The sequence below is a fragment of the Nothobranchius furzeri genome, chromosome 8 (assembly GCF_043380555.1).
Source record: "Nothobranchius furzeri strain GRZ-AD chromosome 8, NfurGRZ-RIMD1, whole genome shotgun sequence".
Taxonomy (NCBI): Eukaryota; Metazoa; Chordata; class Actinopteri; order Cyprinodontiformes; family Nothobranchiidae; genus Nothobranchius; species Nothobranchius furzeri.
Window position 1 is genome coordinate 55131141 of NC_091748.1, and position 23469 is coordinate 55154609.

The window sequence follows — 23469 nt, forward strand, 5'->3', positions numbered from 1 at the left end:
GAGCCTGCGTGAGCTCAGAAAATGACACATTTGGTTGTTTTTTTTTCATTTATTTTTCCTTTTCTTGGCGCTGCTACTGTCCTTTTTATTTATTGGTGATGTCAGCTGTCGCTCATTTTCAGTGTCATTCAACACCACTCGTGGGTGTGAGACGAAGAGGCTGATTCATCAACTTCAGGCAACAGCAGAACAGGATTTACTGTAATAACACTAAAGCACAACATCTCTCCTTTTAAAAATCTGTTAGAATGTTACTGATGGCACAAACTAGGGCTAAACAATCTATCGTTGTTGGACCAAAACTGTGATTTCAAACAACGCGATTACATGATCGTCAAAGCTGCAGTTGCTTGTAGCGCTCCTGACTGATCTGTTGTATCAACTGTTTTAGACATCCAGGGTTTTCCCCAGTGTTACAGCGGCAGCAGCGAGGTACCGGGGTACCGCCAATGGAGCTGAGCCCAATAATTCAGCTGACAGAGCTGCACATTTTATTTATTTTCCCAATGTTTTCCTTACATAGTGCTGCTAGAGCTAACATTAATGCCTGTGGCTGTCTGTCAATGGTGCGAATGCTGTCCCTCAGCACCGTGAGTGGGTGAGAGACAATCACTTCTCCAGCAGTGGAATGGAGTTTACCATAATAACTCTAAAACCTGAAAGCTTAATGCTGAATTGAGTTCATTTGAGACCTGTTGATTACAAAACTCAGGTCTGGATTGCACCTCAATCTGTGTGTGAAACCAAGCTAAATGCCTGTTACCTTCTCTTATCATGTGTGTGTGTGTGCGTGCGTGCGTGCGTACGTGCGTGCGTGCGTGTCCAGGCAGCCTTTTAGCCCCTTGAACAGTGAAGTCGTAAATTAGTGATATGTCTTCACTCTGCTGATGTGGCCGAACGATTCATGTTGTGGCCATAACCTGTTTTGACCTCGAAAGGTGTTGGGAGTAGAGTGCATGTTATCTTTTATCCTCTATGGAGTTGGTTCAGATGCTATAAGCATATAAATAAGACATCTTGTCCAGCAACGAGGAGATGCCCATTTGACCCTGGGCAGAAGAAGAGGGAGGGGTAAGCATGAGCCACGTCCCCCTCTACTGACCAATGGCTACGAGAGGAGGTGACGTAATCCCAAAGGAGAAGAGGGGAGCCTGTGAGGGGCGCTGAGAAGAGGAAGATCATGTGACCAGACATTGAGCCCCAGAAGCAGGGGGTGTTGCCATGGAGATGCACCCCTGAAGAATACAGAAGAGAGGAGGAGGAGGGAGAATATAAAAGGGGTTGAAGAGATACACGGTGTGAGCTGTTGAGCTGAAAAGAAGTTTCAGAGTCACTAGTCAGCTAGTGGCCAGCCTAGGCATGCTAATGCCTAGCCTCTCTGATGCTAACGCCAGCCTATCCATGCTAATGGTCCGTCAAAGGGGTAGGAAATCCAGCTAGTGGCCAACCTAGGCATGCTAATGGCTAGCCTCTCCAACGCCAACACCAACCCGTCCAGGCTAACGTTAGCCTATCCATGCTAATAGACAGCAGAGGGAGTGTGTGAACCAGTCAATGACCAGCCGAGGGCTGCTAGTCCCTAGCGTATCTAGTAGTAACGCCGGTAAAGGTGCTATTTCTCAGTAAGCAGTGCCAGCCTCTCAGTTACCGGCGCCAGCTTATCATTAATCAGTTCAGTAGTTTGCTTCAGAATTTATATAGCCTCCTGCTGCTGGGCAGTAGTCTTAATTTTGGCCCCCATACCGCGCCATAACAATAAAACCCACACATGCCTGCTGCACGTAGGGATCCTCGTCTTCCCCCTCCCTGCTTGTATATGTAGGAAGAGTAACGCTGATGTAGAGTAAAGACAGGAGCAGTGCAGCGTGGTGAGCAGACCCCCAGCCTCTGAAAACAGGCCTCGGTGGATGACAGGCCTAATGAGCTAAATATAGCCTTCTGGGTTATCTCCTCTGTGGGCGCTGTGAGTCCGTTGTTGCTTCACATTATTTACGTGTCTGTGCATGCACCCTCTCTCTCGCTTTCATTTCACGCCCCTCACACCATCACATCACTATGTCTTCTATTCATGTAGCATGCTCTCTATTTCAGCCCTTCACAGCATCTTCTATTCCTCCCTCCATCTTTCCCCTCTCATCCCCTGGCATCTTTTTTCCCCATTTTCTCTTAATTGTCTCATTCCTGCCTTTTTTGCTCACCCGCTTTCTCTCAGCACACCTCTCTTGTCTCAATCAGTGTCCTCCACTCCTCTTTTGTTCTCTTCACCTCTGCTTCCCTTTGTATCCCTTCAGTCCATCCCTCAGCACCTTCGTCTCTCTCTCTCTCTCTCTCTCTCTCTCTCTCTCTCTCTCTCTCTCTCTCTCTCTCTCTCTCTCTCTCTCTCTCTCTCTCTCTCTCTCTCTCTCTCTCTCTCTCTCTCTCTCTCTCTCTCTCTCTCTCTCTCTCTCTCTCTCTCTCTCTCTCTCTCTCTCTCTCTCTCTCTCTCTCTCTCTCTCTCTCTCTCTCTCTCTCTCTCTCTCTCTCTCTCTCTCTCTCTCTCTCTCTCTCTCATTTTCTTTCCCTCCCTTTTATTTCTGAGCCATGCTGAGCCAAGAGCAGATCTCTGTGTTAGCCACCACAGTGAGCCCTTGATCAAATAAATCAGCCTGGGGTGCTAAATGTCTGCCGTGCTAACCTACATGGATATGTCATCAGCATCTGCAGCTCTCTGACCTCATACACTGTTAAAGCCCAGTGTGGAACCTAAACATGCAGCAGAGGACACTCAGTTATTTAATCCAAACCGGCATCAAAAAGGAGGCAACATGCATTGACTTAATTTGCGCAGAAATATAATAAATGATTATGTGCAAAGGCACAGATGTGCAGAGAAGAGGTGGATGTTTTGGCTACCTGTTCCACACAGGAAATCTTTTAAACCCCAAATCAAACTGAAAGCAACAACAAAAAAAAGGATTATTGATGTTTTTGAAAATCTATGAATGTGATTTTTACTTTCACTGTTTTCTGATTTGTGTTTTTTTTAAATATACCTCTGTAATTTAGTACTCGGAGATAAAACCTGCATGCAATCAAGATGCACAAAACCTCGCAACAACTTTCATTTAGTTTAGTTAAGCAGCAAAGGCTTTAATCAACAATGTAAAAACAAAAACATGCCAAAACTTTGACACATCATAACATTGTTATTGCTGAACATGGGGAGAGTTACGCAAATATATTAGGGAGAATTATTAAATGACTTTCTAACACATTTAAATGTTGAAAAACTAATAAGTTCAAAGCTCTCTTATGTAACTTGCTGATCAGTCACCACTTTGATCAATTATTAACTAGACAGTAGTATGTTGTCACACAAAAGTTTGAACAAATGGAAAGGAAATGATTTTTAAAATAATCTGAAAAATTGAGTTTTATTTTAGCCTCAAACAGTCAAAAATTAGGAAAATGTTTTAAGAGCAGGTTCACAGAAAAAGCCTGTTTAACTACCCCTAGTTCCAGCGTTTGTTACAGAAGGAAAACGGACAGAACAATTCTCTGGTCGGAAAAAGCCCCACAGATCTACATCACACTGAAAATTAACATTCATGGACTCGCCTATTTCGGCTCATGGTGAGCAATGTTATTTTTATTTACCGTATTTTCCGGACTATAAGCCGCTACTTTTTCCCACGCTTTGACCCATGCGGCTTATAATGAGGTGCGGCTTTAGTCAACCAGAAAGGATGGATGCTGGAAAGTCTAATGAAGGAATGGTTAAAGGAGTGCTACGGAAAGCGCCCAGGAGGATTTTTTTCACAGTAAAGCGGGGCTGCTTGTTTTCCCAGCTTCACCCGGGGATGATGACAGCAACACGAAGAGCGACACTGACATCGCCACAGAAAAGGTATGTGACGAAGCTCTTCTGAGGCTATTCAACTCCAACACTGAAGAAGATGATGACTTCAGTGGTTTCAGTGCGCAGGACGACGATGAATAAACTAATCAATAAATTTTCTGTTTTGTTTGATACTGATCAGTTCAGTTACGTTCAGTTAAACTACGTTTTCAATTCAGTAGATATCTGCGGCTTTTAGCCCGGTGCGGCTTATATTGAGGTGCGCTCTATAGTCCGGAAATTACGGTAGCATCCAGGAAAGAGCAGAGCATGTCTCGGATAGTATAAGCTAACTGTTAGCTTTAGCAACTCCACCATATGGCAGAGCTCTTTCAGGCTCGAGTTATTTGTGAAGACAAAACATCCATGAGCCACTGAACAGGTGGCTATGATGCTTTCCTATCATATTGATATCTTATCATATTGATAGGATAGCATCTTGCAGTTGATGGAGATGTGTGGGATGCACATCCAGCGCACAACGCTCCCGTTCCACCACATCCCAAAGATGCTCTATCGGGTTGAGATCTGGTGACTGTGGAGGCCGTTGTAGTACAGAGAACTCATCGTCATGTTCAAGAAACCAATCTGAAATCATTGGAGCTTTATGGCATGATGCATTGTCCTGCTGGAAGTAGCCATCAGAGGATGGGTACATGGTGGTCATGAAGGGATGGCCATGGTCAAAAACAATGCTCGGATAGCCCGTGGCATTTAAACAATCAATCAATCAATCAATCAATCAAAGCTTTATTTATAAAGCGCCTTCCGCAACCCTGTCAGGAAGCCCAAAGCGCTGAACATGGTACAGTTGTAAGTAATTATACTGAATAAATCAACAATAAAAGAAATTCAAATTACAAAATAAAAATTACAAAATACAAAATGGAAATAACAAAATAGATGAATCATTCCGGTAAAATACAAATGTGTGAAACACAATTGGATTGAGTGGATGGATTGAGTGTACCAATGAAAACTGTGGAATGGATTCAACATAATAGAGGGCCACAATCAAACATGTTCTGGAAACGCCAAGCGGAGGAGGTGTGTTTTTAGGTGATTCTTAAAGACTGGCAGAGAAGGGGACAGCCTGACTGAGGGTGGCAACTGGTTCCAGAGTAACGGTGCTAGGACAGAGAAAGCCCGGTCCCCACGGGTACGACACCTAGACCGAGGGACAGCGAGCAGGCCTTGGTCAGAGGAGCGCAGAGCGCGTGATGGGGAATGTCTGTTCAGGAGTGTAGCCAGATAGGGGGGAGCACCACCCTGGAAGAAATGATAAACAAAGACGAGTATTTTGAATTGTGAGCGATAGGAAATCGGAAGCCAGTGCAGGGAGGCCAGAACTGGACTGATGTGGTCCCGTTTCCTGGTCCCAGTCAGGAACCTGGCAGTGCTGTTCTGCACAACCTGTAGGCGACGCAGTGTTGACTGACACAACCCTGCATATAGAGAGCTGCAGTAGTCAAGCCGAGAAATTACAAAGGCATGCAGTACCCGCTCCAGGTGGGCTCTCGACAGCATATCCTTGATTTTAGCAAGGCGTCTCAGGTGAAAGAAACTGGACCGGATCACAGAATTGATGTGAGCAACCATGCCCAGTTGGCACTAAGGGGCCTAAAGTGTGCCAAGAAAACACCGCTCACACCATTACACCACCACCACCAGCCTGCACAGTGGTAACAAAGCACGATGGATCCAAGTTCTCATTCTGTGTACGCCAAATTCTGACTACCATTTGATTGTCTCAACAGAAATTGAGACTCACCAGACCAGGCAACATTTTTCCTGTCTTCAACTGTCCAATTTTGGTGAGCTTGTGCAAATTGTAGCCTCTTATTCCTATCTGTAGTGGAGATGAGTGGTACCCAATGGGGTCTTCTGCTGTTGTACCCCATCCGCCTCAAGGCTGTGGCTTCACAAATGCTTTGCTGCATTCCTCGGTTGTAACGAGTGGTTATTTCAGTCAAATCTGCTCTTCTATCAGCTTGAATCAGTCGACCCATTCTCCTCTGACCTCTAGCATCAACAAGGCTTTTTGCCCACAGGACAGCCGCATACTGGATGTTTTTCCCTTTTCACACCATTCTTTGTAAACCCTAGAATTGGTTGTGCGTGAAAATCCCAGTAACTGAGCAGATTCCATCTTCCAGTTCTTTTTAAAACACAGAAAAGGTTTATTTACCTGCAACGTTTTGTTTGCGACTGCAAACATCATCAGGCTGACGCCGATGGTGGCGTCACTTCCTTCATTTATCGTTTAACTGAGCAGATTGTGAAATACTCACACCGACCCGTTTGGCACCAACAATCATGACACCCTCAAAATTGCTCAAATCACCTTTCTGTCCCATTCTGACATTCAGTTTGGAGCTCAGGAGAGTGTCTTGACCAGGACCACACCCCTAAATGCATTGAAGCAACTGCCATGTGATTGGTTGATTAGATTATTGTATTAAGGATAAGCTGAACAGGTGTTCTTAATAATCCTTTAGGTGGGTGTAATTTAAAGAAATCTGTGAGCTTTGTGTTTTGGGGTTGTGTGCGGCTGCCTGCTCAGCAGCAGCAGCAGAATCTTCCTGGAGCTGCACCAGAATTACGTGGCGTAAAATGAACTCTGGTTTCCCGCAGCTATGCGACCTACTCCAAGCCCGGCTTCACCCTTTTTTCCAGGACAGAGTCCTGAACCACACACGGTGCAGGTTTGTTCAAGAGGAGGAGGCGTGCCAGGCGTAGCACCCTGTTGTGACCTCTGCTTTACATAGACTACATTCACTGGCTACTTTATTGGGTACAATTTGCTAGTACCGGGTTGAATCTTTGCCTCCAAAACTGCCTCAAACTTGCCCATGTAAAATGCATTACGTTACATTATATCATACATCGCATTAACATAGCTGAAATAACGTTAGATTAACAAACAGCAGCTACGGCATGAAGCACTGACGTTAATGTCCCATAGATAAATGATCCCAGCAAACATTCAGACGTTTGATGACCGTTGAAATAACGTCAGTCCGAGACATCTCATCATGGTTGAAAAACATTTGCAAAATGAAAGTTGAACTGACGTTTTTCTGGCTGTGAGTTCCACGTCCTTTGGCACGTCTCATTTAGAAGTTTATTAATGAAAATTTGGGCATACTGTATTAATTAATTACTGTTAAAAAAAAACAACTTTGACAACTGAGCCAAAATATCATTCATGCCAACCTGGATTTGAACTCAGGTCCACTGCATCTGAATCAGGTGTCTTACTAGTTGAGCTATTCATTTGACATTTGAATGTTGACAATACTCCCCAGAACCTGAGGGAGCAGCGTGGAGTAGAATGTGTGCTCCAACCAGTAGGGCTGATCTACAGTTTTTGGACCAAAATAGCGATTTCAAACAAGCACAATCACGTGACTATCAAAGATGCGGTTTCGTCTGATCCAGAATCTGTTGTGTAATTTTTTATTTTTTACATTTGGGGTTTCCCCCGTCTTACGGTGGCGGCGACAGCCAGCGCGGGGGAGGGGGGTGGGGTTTACCGTCCAGAGCCGAGCCCAATTCAACAGCTGACAGAGCTGCACATTTAGGTCTTTTCCCTTTTTTCTTTTTTCCGCACACAACGCAGCTAGAGCCGATGATAACGGCACTGTAGCTAAGTGAGAGAGAGAGAGAGAGAGAGAGAGAGAGAGAGAGAGAGAGAGAGAGGAGGAGAGACTCCTCCCACATCAGCAGGTTCAGGTTGCTTTTTAAAGCATGGTTCATGCTTCATCGCAGCGAGTGCGGAGCCGCATACTTTAGTTGACTTGAAAGTTCTACTTCTCTTTTAAAAATGGTTTCTGCAGCTGTGAGTTCAGAGACAATCCTCTGCCGGGGGGATTGTCGGAGTTGCCGGGAAACTATTCAAACAAGTTTTTCATCTGACAATATTAGAATGTGTCAGTAATGCCTGAGGTCTTTTCTCAAACAATGTACAATAATACCTCTGAATTATAAGACATTTTCATCAATCTATGAATATTCCCCCAGATTCCCTGGACAGTGAGTGAAAAGTGTACCCCGGCCTGCCAGACTCGTCCTCTGTTTAATTCTGCACAGAGAACGAGTCTGGTAACTCACAGGCAGAGACGCACTTGAGGGGCGGGACTAGCCAGCTCAAAAAATAACCAATCAGAAAAAAGACAGAAATGCCGACTGTACCGCGCAATGCTGTAGTTTTTTAGCTGTAGTCAAAAATGGCGTCTGGCGAAGGCGCAAACATCTTTTTTTTTAGAGGAAATGATTTTAGCACTTCTACTTGTTGTTTTAAAGACATTCAAGTCATTTAGACCAGAGGAAAGAGCCGCAGCAAACTCCGCTTCAGTCGCCATGTTTATGACAAACTCGGCATTATGGTGTGTGACGTACGTTACTCAGCGCTGAATGGCTTCGTTAGAATTCTCAGGGGGCGGGGTTATTTGAATAGGAGAGTTCCCAGACTCTTTCTCTGTGCAGGATTAAACAGAGGAGGAGTCTGGCAGGCCAGGCTGGGAAAAGTGAACATATCTGAGGAAAAGAGGACGTTTAATTTACAGCATTAATAAGAGCTTCTAGGACAGTATATGTGGTTTAATCATTAATTATAGGTGGAGGGTGAGAGTATTTCTAAGGCACAGCCTTAACTAGAAAATTCCAGAACAAATTTAATAAAGGGACCTGCCACCTGAAACAATACAGTGCTAATTAGGGATGCACCGATACGATACTGGTATCGGTGCCGATACAGATACCAATACCAGTATCGGTATCAGTAAAAGTTAACCGATACCAGGAACCGATGCCAATGCAGTTGCTTGAAAATGGCTTCACTGTAACTTGTCATTTCTGTTCAACTAATATTTTAGTTTTGTGATGATTTCCATTCATAAATTTTACTTTTTTTCTACCTCACACTCTTTTCCTGTTGGATGCAGAGAAGAAAAGAAAATCTGTATTCCAAATCATTGCATTTTTTTGTGTGGTGAAAGTATCGGTTTTAGTAATCGGTATCGGCGAGTACCCAGATCTAAGTAGCGGTATCGTATCGGTTTGGAAAAAAGTGGTATCGTTGCATCCCTAGTGCTAATGCAAATGTAAAAAATGCCACACATTGAAAGTTTGAAAGAGTAGCTCAATCTGCGCCAAAATTGAGACATTTTTTGAATTTTTTTGCTGATTAATTCGCCATGGTAAATCAGATTGCTTAGAAAAGCAACAGCACACCTTCCATGGCCGAGCTGCTCATTTTGATGTATAATTTGTGGAGGTATACGCTGCCGTTCAAGCCGCATAAACGTCCGTGGAAGAAGAAGAAGAATAAAGGCCTTTGTGGGGGTGCATGCTACTAATTAAAAGATAATTTACCCCGATGAAGAAAAGTGGCTGCACCGAAAATAAATGCGAGTCTGAACTGGTCTGGCACGTTGAGACATGCACACACTAAACGAAAATTGTTTCAGTGTTTTTTATTATTAATTTTGTGAATCAGATTGCTTATAAAAGTAAAAGCGCATGTCTGTTCAACTCAGTCTGTTGAGTAGAGAGCTCCAAGCAACACGCGAAGATGAATACTCCACTTATAAACCAGAGTTTTATGGATTTAGAAAACCAAAATTATTTACAAGCGAAGTGCATAGTTCTGCAGGATAAAGTGGAATCTGTTGAATCTGATAAACAGAATCTCTACAAAGAAAAACAGGATTTTTATAAAAAAAACAGGAAGCAATGCAACGTGACATGGATGAGATTAAAACACTGTTCGAGAGAGAGAGAGAGAGAGAGAGAGAGAGAGAGAGAGAGAGAGAGAGAGAGAGAGAGAGAGAGAGAGAGAGAGAGAGAGAGAGAGAGAGAGAGAGAGAGAGAGAGAGAGAGAGAGAGAGAGAGAGAGAGAGAGAGAGAGAGAGAGAGAGAGAGAGAGAGAGAGAGAGAGAGAGAGAGAGAGAGAGAGAGAGAGAGAGAGAGAGAGAAAATTTGGATGGCCAAAGTCTCATTTTAGACGAGCAAAAACTATTGGTCGAGCGAGAAGGCAAAGAGCTGGAAAAAGACAAATATGAAATTCAAAATGAATGGAAAACAATTGAGAAGGTTAAAACATCCAGTCAGGAGACTTTAGGCAATTTGAACAACAAAAAATGTACAATAGACTCAGGGAATCGTTACAAGAGCGCAAAGCAAAAGCATGTGAGGATTTAAATGCAGGTAAAAAAGATCTGGAAAAACAGAAATTAGAAATTACTGAATCTTAAAACATTCAGAGAATCAGTTAAAAGATTTGAAACAGGCTTTACAAGATGAGAGAAGAATTTGAATGGGAAAAGGCTAAATTGCTGCAGGAGATAGAGAATGCTTGACAAAATCTACAAGCTGAGAAAGAAAATATAAAAGTTATCAAGGAGAACTTCGAGGAGAATAATGCTTTTATGAAATCATTCGAAGCAGAGAAATGTGATTTAAATGAGAACAAAAACAATTTAGTTGAAGCCTTTGAACATCTAGCTTGCCAGAGACAAATCTTAGAGGAAGATAAAGTTCATTTTGACAAAACAAAGACGGAAAAGGAAGAGCAGCATGAAGAAATATACAAGTCTCTCCAAGATGGCCTCCATGTTTTAAATCATGGGGAAAAGCCTGGAAGAAAGTCAAAAACGCTACCATGATCTGCAAACTGAGACAGAACAGTTGAAACACAACTTAGAAGAAGAGAAAGATCAGGATGTTTGCAGCCGCAAACGAAACCGTCAGCAAGGTAAAGAAAAACCTTATCTGTGTTTAAAAAAGAACCAAAAATGGAAAGAGAAAGACCAATTTGTTAAAAAGATTAATTCAAAGCAGCTCCTTCAAGATGAGAGACAACAGGTTCTGGAGGAAGGGTTTGCAGATTTGATTCAGGAAAGAAAGAATCTGCAGGAAGAGTTGATTCAGTTTGACAGAAAAAGAACAAATCAGAAGGGGAGCATAAAAAATATATAAGCAGCTCCAAGATGGGTTAGACAATTTAGAAATCGGTAAACAGAGACCAGAGGAAGACAAATTAAAGTTTGAGAAAACGTTGGAAAAAGAAAAATATCATTTAAATCAGTGGCAACAGGATCTGGAAGAGGGCCTTACAGATCTGATTCAGGATAGAAAAAGTCTGAGTGAAGACTTAATTTGGTTACAGGAGAGAAAAGATGAATCAGAACAAGAAATAGCAGCAATCCTTCAGACTCTGAAAGAGGAGAGAGCAATTTTAGAAAGTATAAAGAAGAATCTGGAGCAGTGCCTGACACAAGTCAAACAGTGCGGATGGCCCCACTCCCAGTTAAATGTTTATAACATCACGAAGTATGCGTTTGCTCTAAGGTAAGAGTAACCGTTAACTAACTACAGTGTTGTCTGTATCCACTATCTAGAGACAAGAAAACTAAATTGCCAGAATGTTAACCTACTCCCTGCGTTAAGTTTACTGAGTCCTTTAGCGTTAGACATTAGTTAACAGGTTAGCTAACACCAGAGCTGTAGAAAGAGAGAGTTGCGACACTCCAATAGACTTCTATGGAAAGAATGGAATGCGGAAGTCACGTGGTTCGTAGCTTCGAATAGTTCAAAACAGGCCCCGCTGCTGCATTGACCGCAGTTCATTTTTGGTGTTTCGGAAGGACCTTCTCCAGTAAGTTGATGAAATGTCATCATTTTTTTTGCATTGTGAAGCGTTAGCTGAATGTTTCGTACCAAAATAAGCCAACGATGATATCTTATGTTGCCAGTTTTAGCTAGATAACCTTTAATGAGCCAATTGTGTGCAACTTGCTGATTGTGAGCAGGAGTGTTTAGACAAGCTTGACGAGCTGTAGACGGGTTTATTTCAGTTTGTTTGATTCTACGTTTTAAAAATATTCCCCACAGTTTGAAATAAGTTATAAGCTTTTTACATTATTAGTTGTATTTGGGATTTCTTTGTATAATACGTTGGTGGTTGCTGTATCAACACGAACATGCATCAGAAATGGATGCACAAATGGAGAGACCAATAATAAAGAAAATGTGATTGTGAAGACAAGTAATTATTTAATATTTTTCCGTTAATAAAACTGACTACAACAAACTGCTGAAGCATGAGACAAACAGGATTACGAATGTAAGAAGATATGTTGTTCTGTTTTGTGGACTCAAGTAATAAGAATATAATTACGATATTTCAAGAACAGTAGTTGAACACAATAACTTAAAAATGAGACATTTTCCATAAAACTACTCATTTCCACTTTCCAAACTCACTGCACACAGATTTTTGTTATTCAATTCAATTCAACGATACTTTATTAATCCCAGAGGGAAATTAAAGTTTCAGTACACACAATTCTGAGATCAGACATACATAGGCAAAGACACATGACAAGAATTGGTGACTGTGGTCATTTGCAACCCTGAGTCGTGCTACCTTAATAGAGAACAGAGGGGTTACATGAGGATTGGTTCAGGTGGAGGAAAAAAAAAGCACTTCAGAGTAACCCTCATTCCACATTTCTTCTGAGGGGGAGTATTTGTTGCAGCCTTACAGTTACAGGCTCAAGGCACCAGATTCAGATTAGAAATTGTTTTGGGGCCAGACAGAGATAAATTCCTCTCTGTCTAAAGTTCTGTTGGTCCTTAACCTCTCAAAATCCCAATAATAGCGTAAATTAATCTATCCCAATCCGTGCTGATCCATCCACTCGCTCCTTGATGGCATCCATCTTTTGTGCCAACACATGAATCTCAGCCAAAGTTCCAAGCTTACGAATCATCTCGACAATTATGTGAGTCTGTGAATTCACAGCGTGATGTAATCCATCCCTGAGCTCGGGGAGAGAGCCAATATTCCTCGACAGCTCGTTAATTTTCCGGTAAGCCAGGAAGCCTCCTAGGCCAAAGAGCAGGAAACCTGACACCAACACCACGAATAGCCAGACATCTTCAGAATCCTCTACAGACAGCTGAGATAGGCAAATCAGGTTCCACTGTTTCCAGGAGTCCATGATATGCCCAGCTGGGTCTGTCCCAGAGGGGCACCTGGGAGCCCCTTCTCCCGTTCTCATCGCTGAAAAAATTTTATCAATCGCGTTGAGTGACCAGCTGACCAGGTCCATTTTTAATAATTTCCAGTTTGGCTTCACTTCACTAAATGCGATGGGCTATTGGGTGATGATGAAACCAGCGACAACAATCTAACTGTGAGGCATCTTAATCGCTCCAGCAGCAAAATAAACTATTTAGGATAACGTTAACTTGATATTTTAACTAACGGTGTGTTCACTTTCTCCTAAAAAAATTCTAAATTCTGAGTAGGACAACTCAACAGTTTGGAAAAGAACGGCTAAAGAAATAAAGATACACAGTAAATTTAGTTCACAGCAAAGATCTTTGCTTCGGCTTAATTTGCAGTCTCTAATACTACATGGAACCACCTATCACATAGTTTGTCCAGAAAGGAAAGGAATGGACTAAGAGTACATTGAGCTGGGTTTCAAATTTTGCATTATTTAGAAACAGTTGTGGTTAAAGGTTTTCACATAAACGAATTTTGCACAACACTACCATGATAAAAATACAAACAGTTTGTTACATCCACCAGTTATGCCCGGGTCTGGTTCTGGGAGGAATTCGTTCAGGACCATGGACAGCGTCGTACTAGAGCCCTGATGGACCACAGCTGCATGTAGTTACTCTAATGAGAAGGCCAACAAAAACGGAGAGGAGGTGAACTGAGTCACTGGTAAACTGAGAGGAGACGAGAACTGAGGAAGGAGTACCTGAGAGCGAGGCACTAAAGAGACTGTTCAGGGAGGTGGATCGGATTAACTGGATAAGGGCGAAGAATCTGCACTGAGACAGTGGAGTTACAAGTTGACCTGAACCCTGACGGGACTCCAACGCTGATCCCTGAGCGGAACGGGAAGCCTTCTGTTTCCCGTGCGTGGCAACGACACCCCCATAGAAAAGCTTCAGGATGATGAGTATTGGCTTTCCTGGGTTCTAATGGAATGTGTTAGGGATTATGGTGTTTTTTTTTTTTATGTGCGATACCGCTGACTGGTTTTAAACCCCGGTTGTGTGCTGGTGGACTGAGCTAAATAACTCCCAGTGTTGTATCTCTCTCTCTCTTTATATATATATATATATATATATGTTTTAAAACCATGTGGAATTCTGACCGTGGTTAGTTTTAAGGAATGTTCTCTCTCGTGGATTTTAAACGGACACACTGTGTTTTGAGGCCGTGCTTCCTCATCCCCCTTTGGTTTAGCCGTTTCAGTTATCTTAAGCTCCTGCCTGTTGATTTCTTCGTCTTCGTCTTCGTCTTCCTCCGCTTATCCGGGTCCGGGTCGCGGGGGCAGCATCCCAACTAGGGAGCTCCAGGCCGTCCTCTCCCCGGCCTTGTCCACCAGCTCCTCCGGCAGGACCCCAAGGCGTTCCCGGACCAGATTGGAGATGTAACCTCTCCAACGTGTCCTGGGTCGACCCGGGGGCCTTCTGCCGGCAGGACATGCCCGAAACACCTCCCCAGGGAGGCGTCCAGGAGGCTTCCTGACCAGATGCCCAAACCACCTCAACTGGCTCCTTTCGATCCGGAGGAGCAGCGGTTCTACTCCGAGTCCCTCCCGAATGTCCGAGCTCCTCACCCTATCTCTAAGGCTGAGCCCGGCCACCCTACGGAGGAAACTCATTTCGGCCGCTTGTATCCGCGATCTCGTTCTTTCGGTCATTACCCAAAGCTCATGACCATAGGTGAGGATTGGGACGTAGATCGACCGGTAAATCGAGAGCCTGGCTTTCTGGCTCAGCTCCCTCTTCCCCACGACAGATCGGCTCAGCGTCCGCATCACTGCAGACGCCGAACCAATCCGCCTGTCTTGTTGATTTCTGTTCATTAAAATACTGTTTGTTGTTTATTGATTGTTTGACCCTTCCCCTGAGTTTCAGGGAGATTTTTGGTTGTTCTGTCACCCGGTGCGTATGCAGGAGACCCGCCGGAAGAGCTTTAAAAATAAAAACAGTTTAAATTACCTTAACTGACTCGCTTAGTGTTATGTTTCAACCCCATACCCTCCTGAACTTGAGGGGGTTGTAACACAGTTGAATGAATTTATCATGATATTTATCAAATATGGCTATATATTGAGAAAAAGTATATATTTAATAAAAAAATTAGATTTAAATAATTATTAAACACTCAAAATTATTGAAAATTGGTACCGTTAAGTACCGGTATAGATTCGTAGGTACCGGGAATTGGTACCGTAGCGATTCAAATGTCAAAGGTACCCATGCCTGATAGGCTGGTTCATAGATGGACTTGAAAAATCCCGTTAGCAATGTTGTTTGATTGTTGCATCTTATTCTTATAACATTTTGCAGTTAGCTTACCATTACACCTCTACATGATTTAGAAGTGATTCGATTTACAATGGCAAAATTATTAGCAAAATACCTCAGAAAGTGTTTAATTTTGAGTGTGTTTCTGTCTAAATTAGCATAGTGTGTTCTCAGTTCTGGCTCCAATGCTCTGAAAAAAGTTTCCTTTGAGTGTTAGGCAGGCACCATCGCTTCTGGTTTTTAAGTCTCACCTGAGGACTCATTTTTATGTGATGGTGTTTCAGCATTAAGGATTGCAACATTGCCCTGATCGTTTATTGTTTTTCAGCTGGTTTAACATGTTTTCATGATTGTTTGTAGTTTTTATCTTTCTTTTAATGATACACAGCATCATATTGGATCATATTGTGAGTTTTATGGTTGTGTTCAGCACCTTGGTCTGCTGATAAGGTCGTGGAAGGTGCTTTATAAATGAACGAATGAATGAATGAAACGAATGACAAATGTCATTAATTTGGGGTGACAAGAAAAGCTTATAAGAGATTCAGCATTTTCAGGTGAATGAATACGCTTGTTTACCTTGATTAATTTTGCGTTTAGGTGTAGGTAACTTCCCGTACTGTTGCTGTGTAGTAACACCATGTATTTAAAGTAGGGTGACCATATTTCCATTTCTAAAAAGGAGGACATGGGATCTCTGCCTGACAAATCACACTATAGCGATGCTACACAAACCACAATTTGACCCAGTTTTTTCCCAGCTAAGTGCCAAAATCAGTAATAGATACTCTCAACAAAATGGCTCTAAAAACAATGGGTACATATTTGCATATTTAGCTTAATGTTTTTGCAAAAACGTTAGTTCTGCACTGCGCCTGCCAAAATAGAATAGAATAAAATAAACTTTATTGATCCCACAGTGAGGAAATTAACTTGTTACAGCAGCGCCAACACTTAAGAGGATTATTAGAAAAAATAATAATAACAGAGGTACATGTATATACACATTGGCAGTAATCTAGTATTGTAACCTTTGACCACTAAAAACCACGAATAAATAATGAAAAACTGTATGCAGCATACTGTAAGGGACACAGACATACTATGTAAATCTGGTATTGCACAAGTATTGAACACAAACTGAGTATTGCATTGGTGTTATTGTGTAGCAGGATAATGCTAGTACCAGTAAAAACTGAGGAGTTATACACTCTAACTGCAGAGAGGATGAATGACCCATGGTAGCATTCTGTTTTACATCTGGGATGTCTCCGTCTTTCTCTGAAGGAGCTGTCCATGGTCCCCACAGTGGAATGCAGTGGGTGGGAGGGTTTTTTCTTTTAATATGGAGGCCCTCTTCCCCAGCATCCTCTTTTCATACGTCTCCTCAACTGAATCCAGTGGGCAGCTCAGAACTGAGCTAGCATTGTGAACTAGCTTGGCCAGTCTCTTCCTGTCTCAGTCAGAGCTGCCTGCACCCCTACAGACCACAGCAGAGTGGATAACAGAGCCAACATATGTGTTGTTGGACCAGTTCAGTTTGCTGTTGAGGTGAACACACAGGCACTAAAAGGTATCCAGCACCTCAGTGTCTGCTTCTTGGATGTTTACTGGTGAGCGAGGAGGAGTGCTTCTCTGGAAGTCAATCACCATTTCCTTTGTCTTACTGATGTTCAAGCGAAGGTGGTTATGCTCGCACCAGTCAACAAAGTCCATGATTACAGACCTGTACTCCAGGTCCTTCCCCTCAAATACGCCGTCGACAATGGCCGAGTCATCAGAGAACTTCTGGAGGTGACAACTGCGGTGCTGTAGGTGAAATACGAGGTGTAGAACGTGAAGAGAAAGGGTGAAAGTACTGTACCCTGTGGAGCTCCAGTATGGCAAACAACCACGTCAGATGTACAGTTGTGCAGCCTCACGTACTGTGACCTGTTGGTGAGGTAGTTGATGGTCCATGCAGTCAGATGTTTGTCCACTCCTGTACCCCTCATATTTAGCTGCAGTAGACACAGCTGAAAGGTGTTGAAGGCAGCTGAGAAGTTAAAGAACACGATTCTCACTGTGCTTTTTTCGCATCTCGAGGTGAGTCAGAGTTGCTGCAGGTAGATGAGCACGTCCTCGATCCCCATGTTTGGTTTACATGCAAATTACAGTGAGTCTATTTCCGGCGTCACAGCTGAACGTAGATGGGTGAGGATGAGTCTCTCCATAGTCTTCATCAGATGAGAGGTCAAGGCGACCCATCGGTAGTGGTCTGGTTACCTGGGATGAGATGTTTTGGGGACTGGGACCACACAGGAAGTCTTCCACAGGATGGGGACCTGCTCTGACCGAAGGCTCAGGTTGAACATGCGCGTAACCACTTCACAAAGCTGAAGTCACTGATCTGAACTGAACTCATCAATGTGTGACATGTCTGAACCATGTGCAACATTATCTTTGTGTGCAGATTTGTGTCGATTGAACAGTGGGTATTGTAGTGATCTCTCATGTTTCCATTTAACACGTTTAATTCATTTTAAAGCATTTGATCAATGTACATTTTTGCAAAATGCAAAACATTTTCTACCATGAATTTTAGACAATCCTGCTCAGAAAATTATGAAAAACCAACAGAATGGATCAGAAAGAATCAGATGATTATTGGGGATCATCATATAATGTTTAGGAATTATCATCAAACACAGAAAAACATCAGAAAACATCTGCAAATGTTCCAAAACATTGTTACGAACCATAAGGGGTTATTGTTATGTATTTATGGTTTCTGTTGCACTGCATTGTGTGATTAAATGTCTGTGTGTCCTGGAGCAGTACAGAAGCATTTTCCTGCTGTTTGTTACTACTTTAGTGACTACTTTATTTAAACACACTTAAGTATTTTTTTTTCTGCTGCTTAAAGCAGCTTTCCGGAGTTTTTCCCTTTCAGAAATGATGTATGATTGGTCAGAAATCCGTTAAAGTGATTATCTTATGTACTGTGATATAATGTAAGCAATACGTCTTTTTATTTATTTATTTTTTCCAAAGCACGCCCCATGCCCCGCAGAGCTCCGACCAGAACTAACTAATAGTGTTAGACTACTGCTCACTTGCTTCAAATTTAAGGAATACCTCAGCGGATGCAGATTTAATGAATTTTTCACGGGCAAGTAAGTCTTTAAAATATAAATATATGAGAACACAACATGACATGGGAATAATACTTGTAAAACAACGTGTTTTAGCTGTGTAATTTGTTGGCTACAGACGCACATATATAAACAGAAACGTGAAGTCGCCATCTTAAAAAAATGGAAGGAGTGTGATATGCTTGTCAGCCACTAGATGGTGCCATCGGATAAGAGAAATACTCCAGAAAGAGACTAAGTGCTGCAACAAAGTCACAAATTAAAGATGCTCGATAATGGCTACAACATCCGATATACTGATATTGTCTGACTCATAACTTCTGATTCGATATAAACTGAAATCGATATATGCACGGTCCCCCTCTCATAAGAAAAACAAGCCTTAGGTGAAGGTTCTTGCTTTAGTTTTATTCGTATGTTAGCAGTCTATCTACACATAGCTATGTGCTGTGAGGACAGCAGATCCTCACTACACAGGGCAAATTTCTACTTTACAAGTTGTGCCAAAAAATCTAAAATATCTCAAAAACTTGACCTCAAATCTGTTATATTTGACATTTTGAGAGAGTAGCTAAAGAGTCTGATGTATAATACGTGTATGGTATGCAAAAGTTGGGTCAATAAAAGAATGAAAACTGATACCGATATTGTCTGACATTAATATTTAAAGCAGATGTCGTCCGATATTGACGGTGGATCAAAAATATCGGTCCAAATATCAGTAGCTGCCCTACAAAAAATGATCTTACCTCGTGTTTTTTACTACAGCATCCTTGCAGCGTGGGTGAATGACTTGAGGGTTTGTTGGACTCTAGAAGGCGCTATACAAATACAAGCCATTTACCATTTCCAGGACATTCATTCATATTAAAGAGCACAGTAAAAGAAATCGAGTGAATGAGCCTGAAAAACACTAAAGCTTACATGAATGTAAATGAATGTAGCTGTGTGTGTGTGTGTGTGTGTGTGTGTGTGTGTGTGTGTGTGTGTGTGTGTGTGTGTGTGTGTGTGTGTTATCAGTTGATCTCTGCCTGTCTGAGTGCTTCATCAATTTGTCTGACTGCCAGTCTGCCTGTCTGCTTGTTTTCCTCTCACACTCCCCTTATGTCTATCTGCCTGTCTGTGCGTCTGCCTCTTTCCGTCTATCCATCTGAGTGTCTATCGAGCTTACATCCCTGATCCTTCCTGCTCTCCCAGGTTTATGAAATGCGAGCAGCTTAGCAGATGGTGCATAACGTATTCTGGTTGGGCTCTATGTGGGTTTTGTACCACAGATGAAGGCTTAACAATACATGTGAGCCTTTAGTCGCACTGAAACTGGGAGCTCAGGCTTTTAGTGCGTAAGAGGAACACAAGAGGTGCATGCATGGAAGGAAATATGTAGAAGGGATTGAAGGAGGAATAAAATGTGGTGGAAGATAGTAAAATGTTTTTAATAGAGTAAAAATAATCAGCTTCTCTAACTACAACCTGCAGCATCTCCTGGTCCAAACAGAAGTTTCCCTTTCCTCCAGTCTGCTCTGCTTCTCCATCACCTGTGTCTTTATTCTGTTTTATTTAATGACTATATACATGTTTTTGTGCATTTAAATGCAAATTTCAGGTTCAGGTCACAACCACTGACTTTTATTTCCCCCCAAATTGGTTTTCATGACTTCTGTTGCTCCTTTTTTTATTTCAGGACTCATAGTTGAGACTTTTTCCCCAATGTTTTGACACTTTCTCTGTTTTATTGTGCGTTTCCCTTTAAAAGCCTTCTAATTCTAAATTCACACAAAGATGATTGAAAACACCCAACATGCTTCGCTGAACTCTGTGCTGAATGACCTTGAGTAAGCTGAAAGTATTAGTTTCTGGTCTTCTGTGGGAGCCATGTTTCCTGTCAATTAGCAGAGTGCTGCATGTTTACATGACAGACTCATTTGCATGCTTTAACTTTTGCATGTGTTTGTTCAAGGCTACCTTTATTTTCAGTGAAAAGAAGCATCAAAAATGCTAATATGGTTTTAATATTTTATGTATTTTTGTAAGAGCCAGAATGTTCAGCTGCTGGATTTAAAAAGTCATATCAGTGGTTTCTAAAGTAAAAAAAATAAGGAAATGAAAATTAATTATTTGTTTCTTGCTATTGTAAGTTTGAAAGTGATACATTTGCTGCTACTAATTCATAATGTTTAATATAAGTAAAAAAACTTGGGATGTTTGATATCAGCATTTTTACGAATATACCAAAAGAGTTATAAACAGATATATGCAAGATCCTTCTCTCATAAAAAAGAAAAAAGTGTTTTATATAACTAGCATCACATATCTCCTATCGCTTAACCTTTAAAAGTGTGGTTCACTGCGGTTCTCCCATACTGGCTTGCGACAGGAAGGCTGTTGTTGGTTTAGCATCCAGAATCAGTAGAGAACGTCTCGGCTAGCAGAAGCTAACTGTTAGCATTAGCAACTCCACTACATGGCAGAAGCTCCTCCAAGCTTGTGTTATTTATGGAAATGAAACATCAATGTTACAAAGCACACTGAGTCAGTGGTAGAGTCACATTGTTGTTATCCAGTTCAAGGTGAGATGTCCAAGTATCAGGAAAAAAAAGACTCCAAATCCTGCCGTGTTAAGCTCTGCTTAAGCCTGCTGATTGAGGCATTTCTTGACTTTTTTTGCCCTGAGTACGACTACTGCATTCATTCTTGCAATACCACTGCAAATTTATCGAATAAACAAGTTTCCCACACCTTTAATCATTAATAAATGTGCCATATTTACTTTTTCTCCAACAGCAGCTGAGACAATCCCGACAAACGTCCGCTACGCAGGGCAAACGTGTGTTTCTTCATAAGTTGTGCCAAACAAACAAACTTTATCTTGGATCTGTCATATGTTGGCATTTTGAGTTAGAGGAGAAGAAGCTGAAGACTTTGATGTTTGATAAGTGGACTGTATGTAAAGTAAAGTACAGACGGATACCTATCATTTCCGACGTTACATTTTTATGCAAATATTGACTGATGACTTATCAGATATTAACCACTCACACGACATAACTTCTACACAATTTAACTGTGTGACTTATTCTGCATTTAGGATCTATATTTCACATTAGGGAGGTGTATTGGTGAAATTCTGGCAATACGATATGCATCACGATACGGGGGAGACGATACGATATACCACGATATATTGCAATACATTCAGCCAGACAATAGTAGCGATTTCTTTAGACTGAATCTATTGTAGGAAATTTTAATAAACTGCCCAAACTGATACTTAACATGTTTATCGTGATGTATCTGAACATAATAAAGAGATTTACATTTCAATAGTGGAAACAAAACCCACTGCACACTGCTGCCAACTAGAAGTTGGCGTTTGAATTGCACCAAAGGAAATGAAAATACACAAATGTTTGCATGTGAATTCTTCCCAAAATTCGATACACGGCTTTTGAATATCGATATAATATTGCAGGAAACAATATCACGATATATTGCCATATCGATATTTTCTTACATCCCTATTTCACATTCATGATTCTTCTACATTAAATAAATGGAACAGGTAAAATAAGTTGTAATATGTTACGTCTGCTAAGCACAAACAGAACAACGGCTCCCACTGATACAAACCCTCACATCAGTCCAGCCAACACAAGTCTAGACTAATTCTTACTGAGAAACACATCAGGTCATCATCTCAGATAAACAAATCACGCAAAGGTCAGCTAAAGGTCAGGTGGACTCACCATTATGTAGTGCCTCTGCATCTCAGTCTTCTCACTGGCCAGCTTCTCACACTCCAGCTTCAGGCTGCACATCAACAACAACAGAGAGATGAAAATTCTCATTTCTGTTGGAATCTTTTTAAAAGATTTATTTTCAGAGGACTGTGACACTAATGGGATAGATCTCCGTTTACGGTTTGTGGGGTTACATAAAACTGATTAAATGGTAGGGCTGTGATTTTTACCTTTTGCTTGTGTAAATACCTTTATGACATGAAAGTCTTTACATGCTGCATGAGTGCATGTAAAATCTTGTTCTGTTATATGTGTTTGTTGCTGTGCAACGGTATCAGTAACCCACCAAACTGAGTCCTAAATAATAGCTCTTTACTCTCAAATGTGTTCCAAACTGCAGAAGCGATGATAACTCAGCTGGATGGCTTATCGGCATAAAGATAAGGTTTCTGGAATCCCCCTTGCTATTCAGGGAGGGAAGCCGTATAGGTGCATCACTAATGCGGATCTTTTTTATCCCACGACTGTAAAAACAATCAGAATCAGGGATTATTGAGCTTAGGAGCCCGTTTTAGACACTATAGGTAAGTGATTGCTGAGAAAAGCATGTCGTTTTCCTGCATGTTGAATCCAGAAATTAACTGTTCATAATAAAACTTTGCTGCTGTATTACAATTCAAAGTCTCCAATGAGCAGCAGACTAAACATTTGATGGGTCAGAGCAGCTGAAAGGGCTCCATCCACATAATTCAATTTATTTTAGGCTTTAAACGTTTTTTTTTTCTATAATCTTACAATTAAATGACAAAAAAGGCATTACAAATTAATTTTCCATTTAATTTAAAACAGTGGACTTAAATTTCCAATTACAGAATGTTTTGGTATGTGAATGCGTGTTGATGCAGGTCAGGCTGACCTGTGATATTGAGCCTGGAGGAACTGGAATTCCTCCTTGATTCGGTCCAGCGTTTCCAGGACTGTGAACTTGAAAGACTGGCCAGGCTGTAAGGGGACCTGCAGCAGCAGAGGAGAAAGAACAGATGAAAAACACACAGGAGCTTTTTATGATGTTCCTGTTTCTAGAAGGAGATTGCAGACACCGTGTGAATGAATGCACATTCATGTCGACCTGCATGTGACTCACACTTCTGTGTGTGCAAATGAGTGAAGTCCTGAATGTGTGTGTGTGTGTGTGTGTGTGTGTGTGCGTGTTTGTGCATCAAGGAGCAAGACAAGAGGAGAAAAGAGTCACGATAAAAGTGTGAGAGAAGGTCACTTCCTCTTCCCACACATCATGAAATCTCGTCCTCTGCCTCTGTTCTCCTCGTCCTCTAATGACTCTTCCTCCTTCTCTCCACTGCCTCCATCCGGTCTT

The 23469-nt window shown here is 41.8% G+C and overlaps 1 protein-coding gene across 2 annotated transcripts in view; it reads right to left on the reverse strand.

Annotated features, from left to right (window-relative positions):
- Positions 1-23469, reverse strand: part of tle2b (TLE family member 2, transcriptional corepressor b) — a 113129-nt gene that overhangs the window by 67642 nt on the left and 22018 nt on the right. For both annotated transcript variants that reach the window (XM_070554130.1, XM_070554129.1), the window contains exons 2-3: positions 23011-23108; positions 22101-22164 (exon numbers count right to left, since the gene is read on the reverse strand). In XM_070554130.1, coding sequence (XP_070410231.1) covers positions 22101-22164; positions 23011-23108 — 162 coding nt within the window. The remainder of the gene's footprint in view (positions 1-22100; positions 22165-23010; positions 23109-23469) is intronic.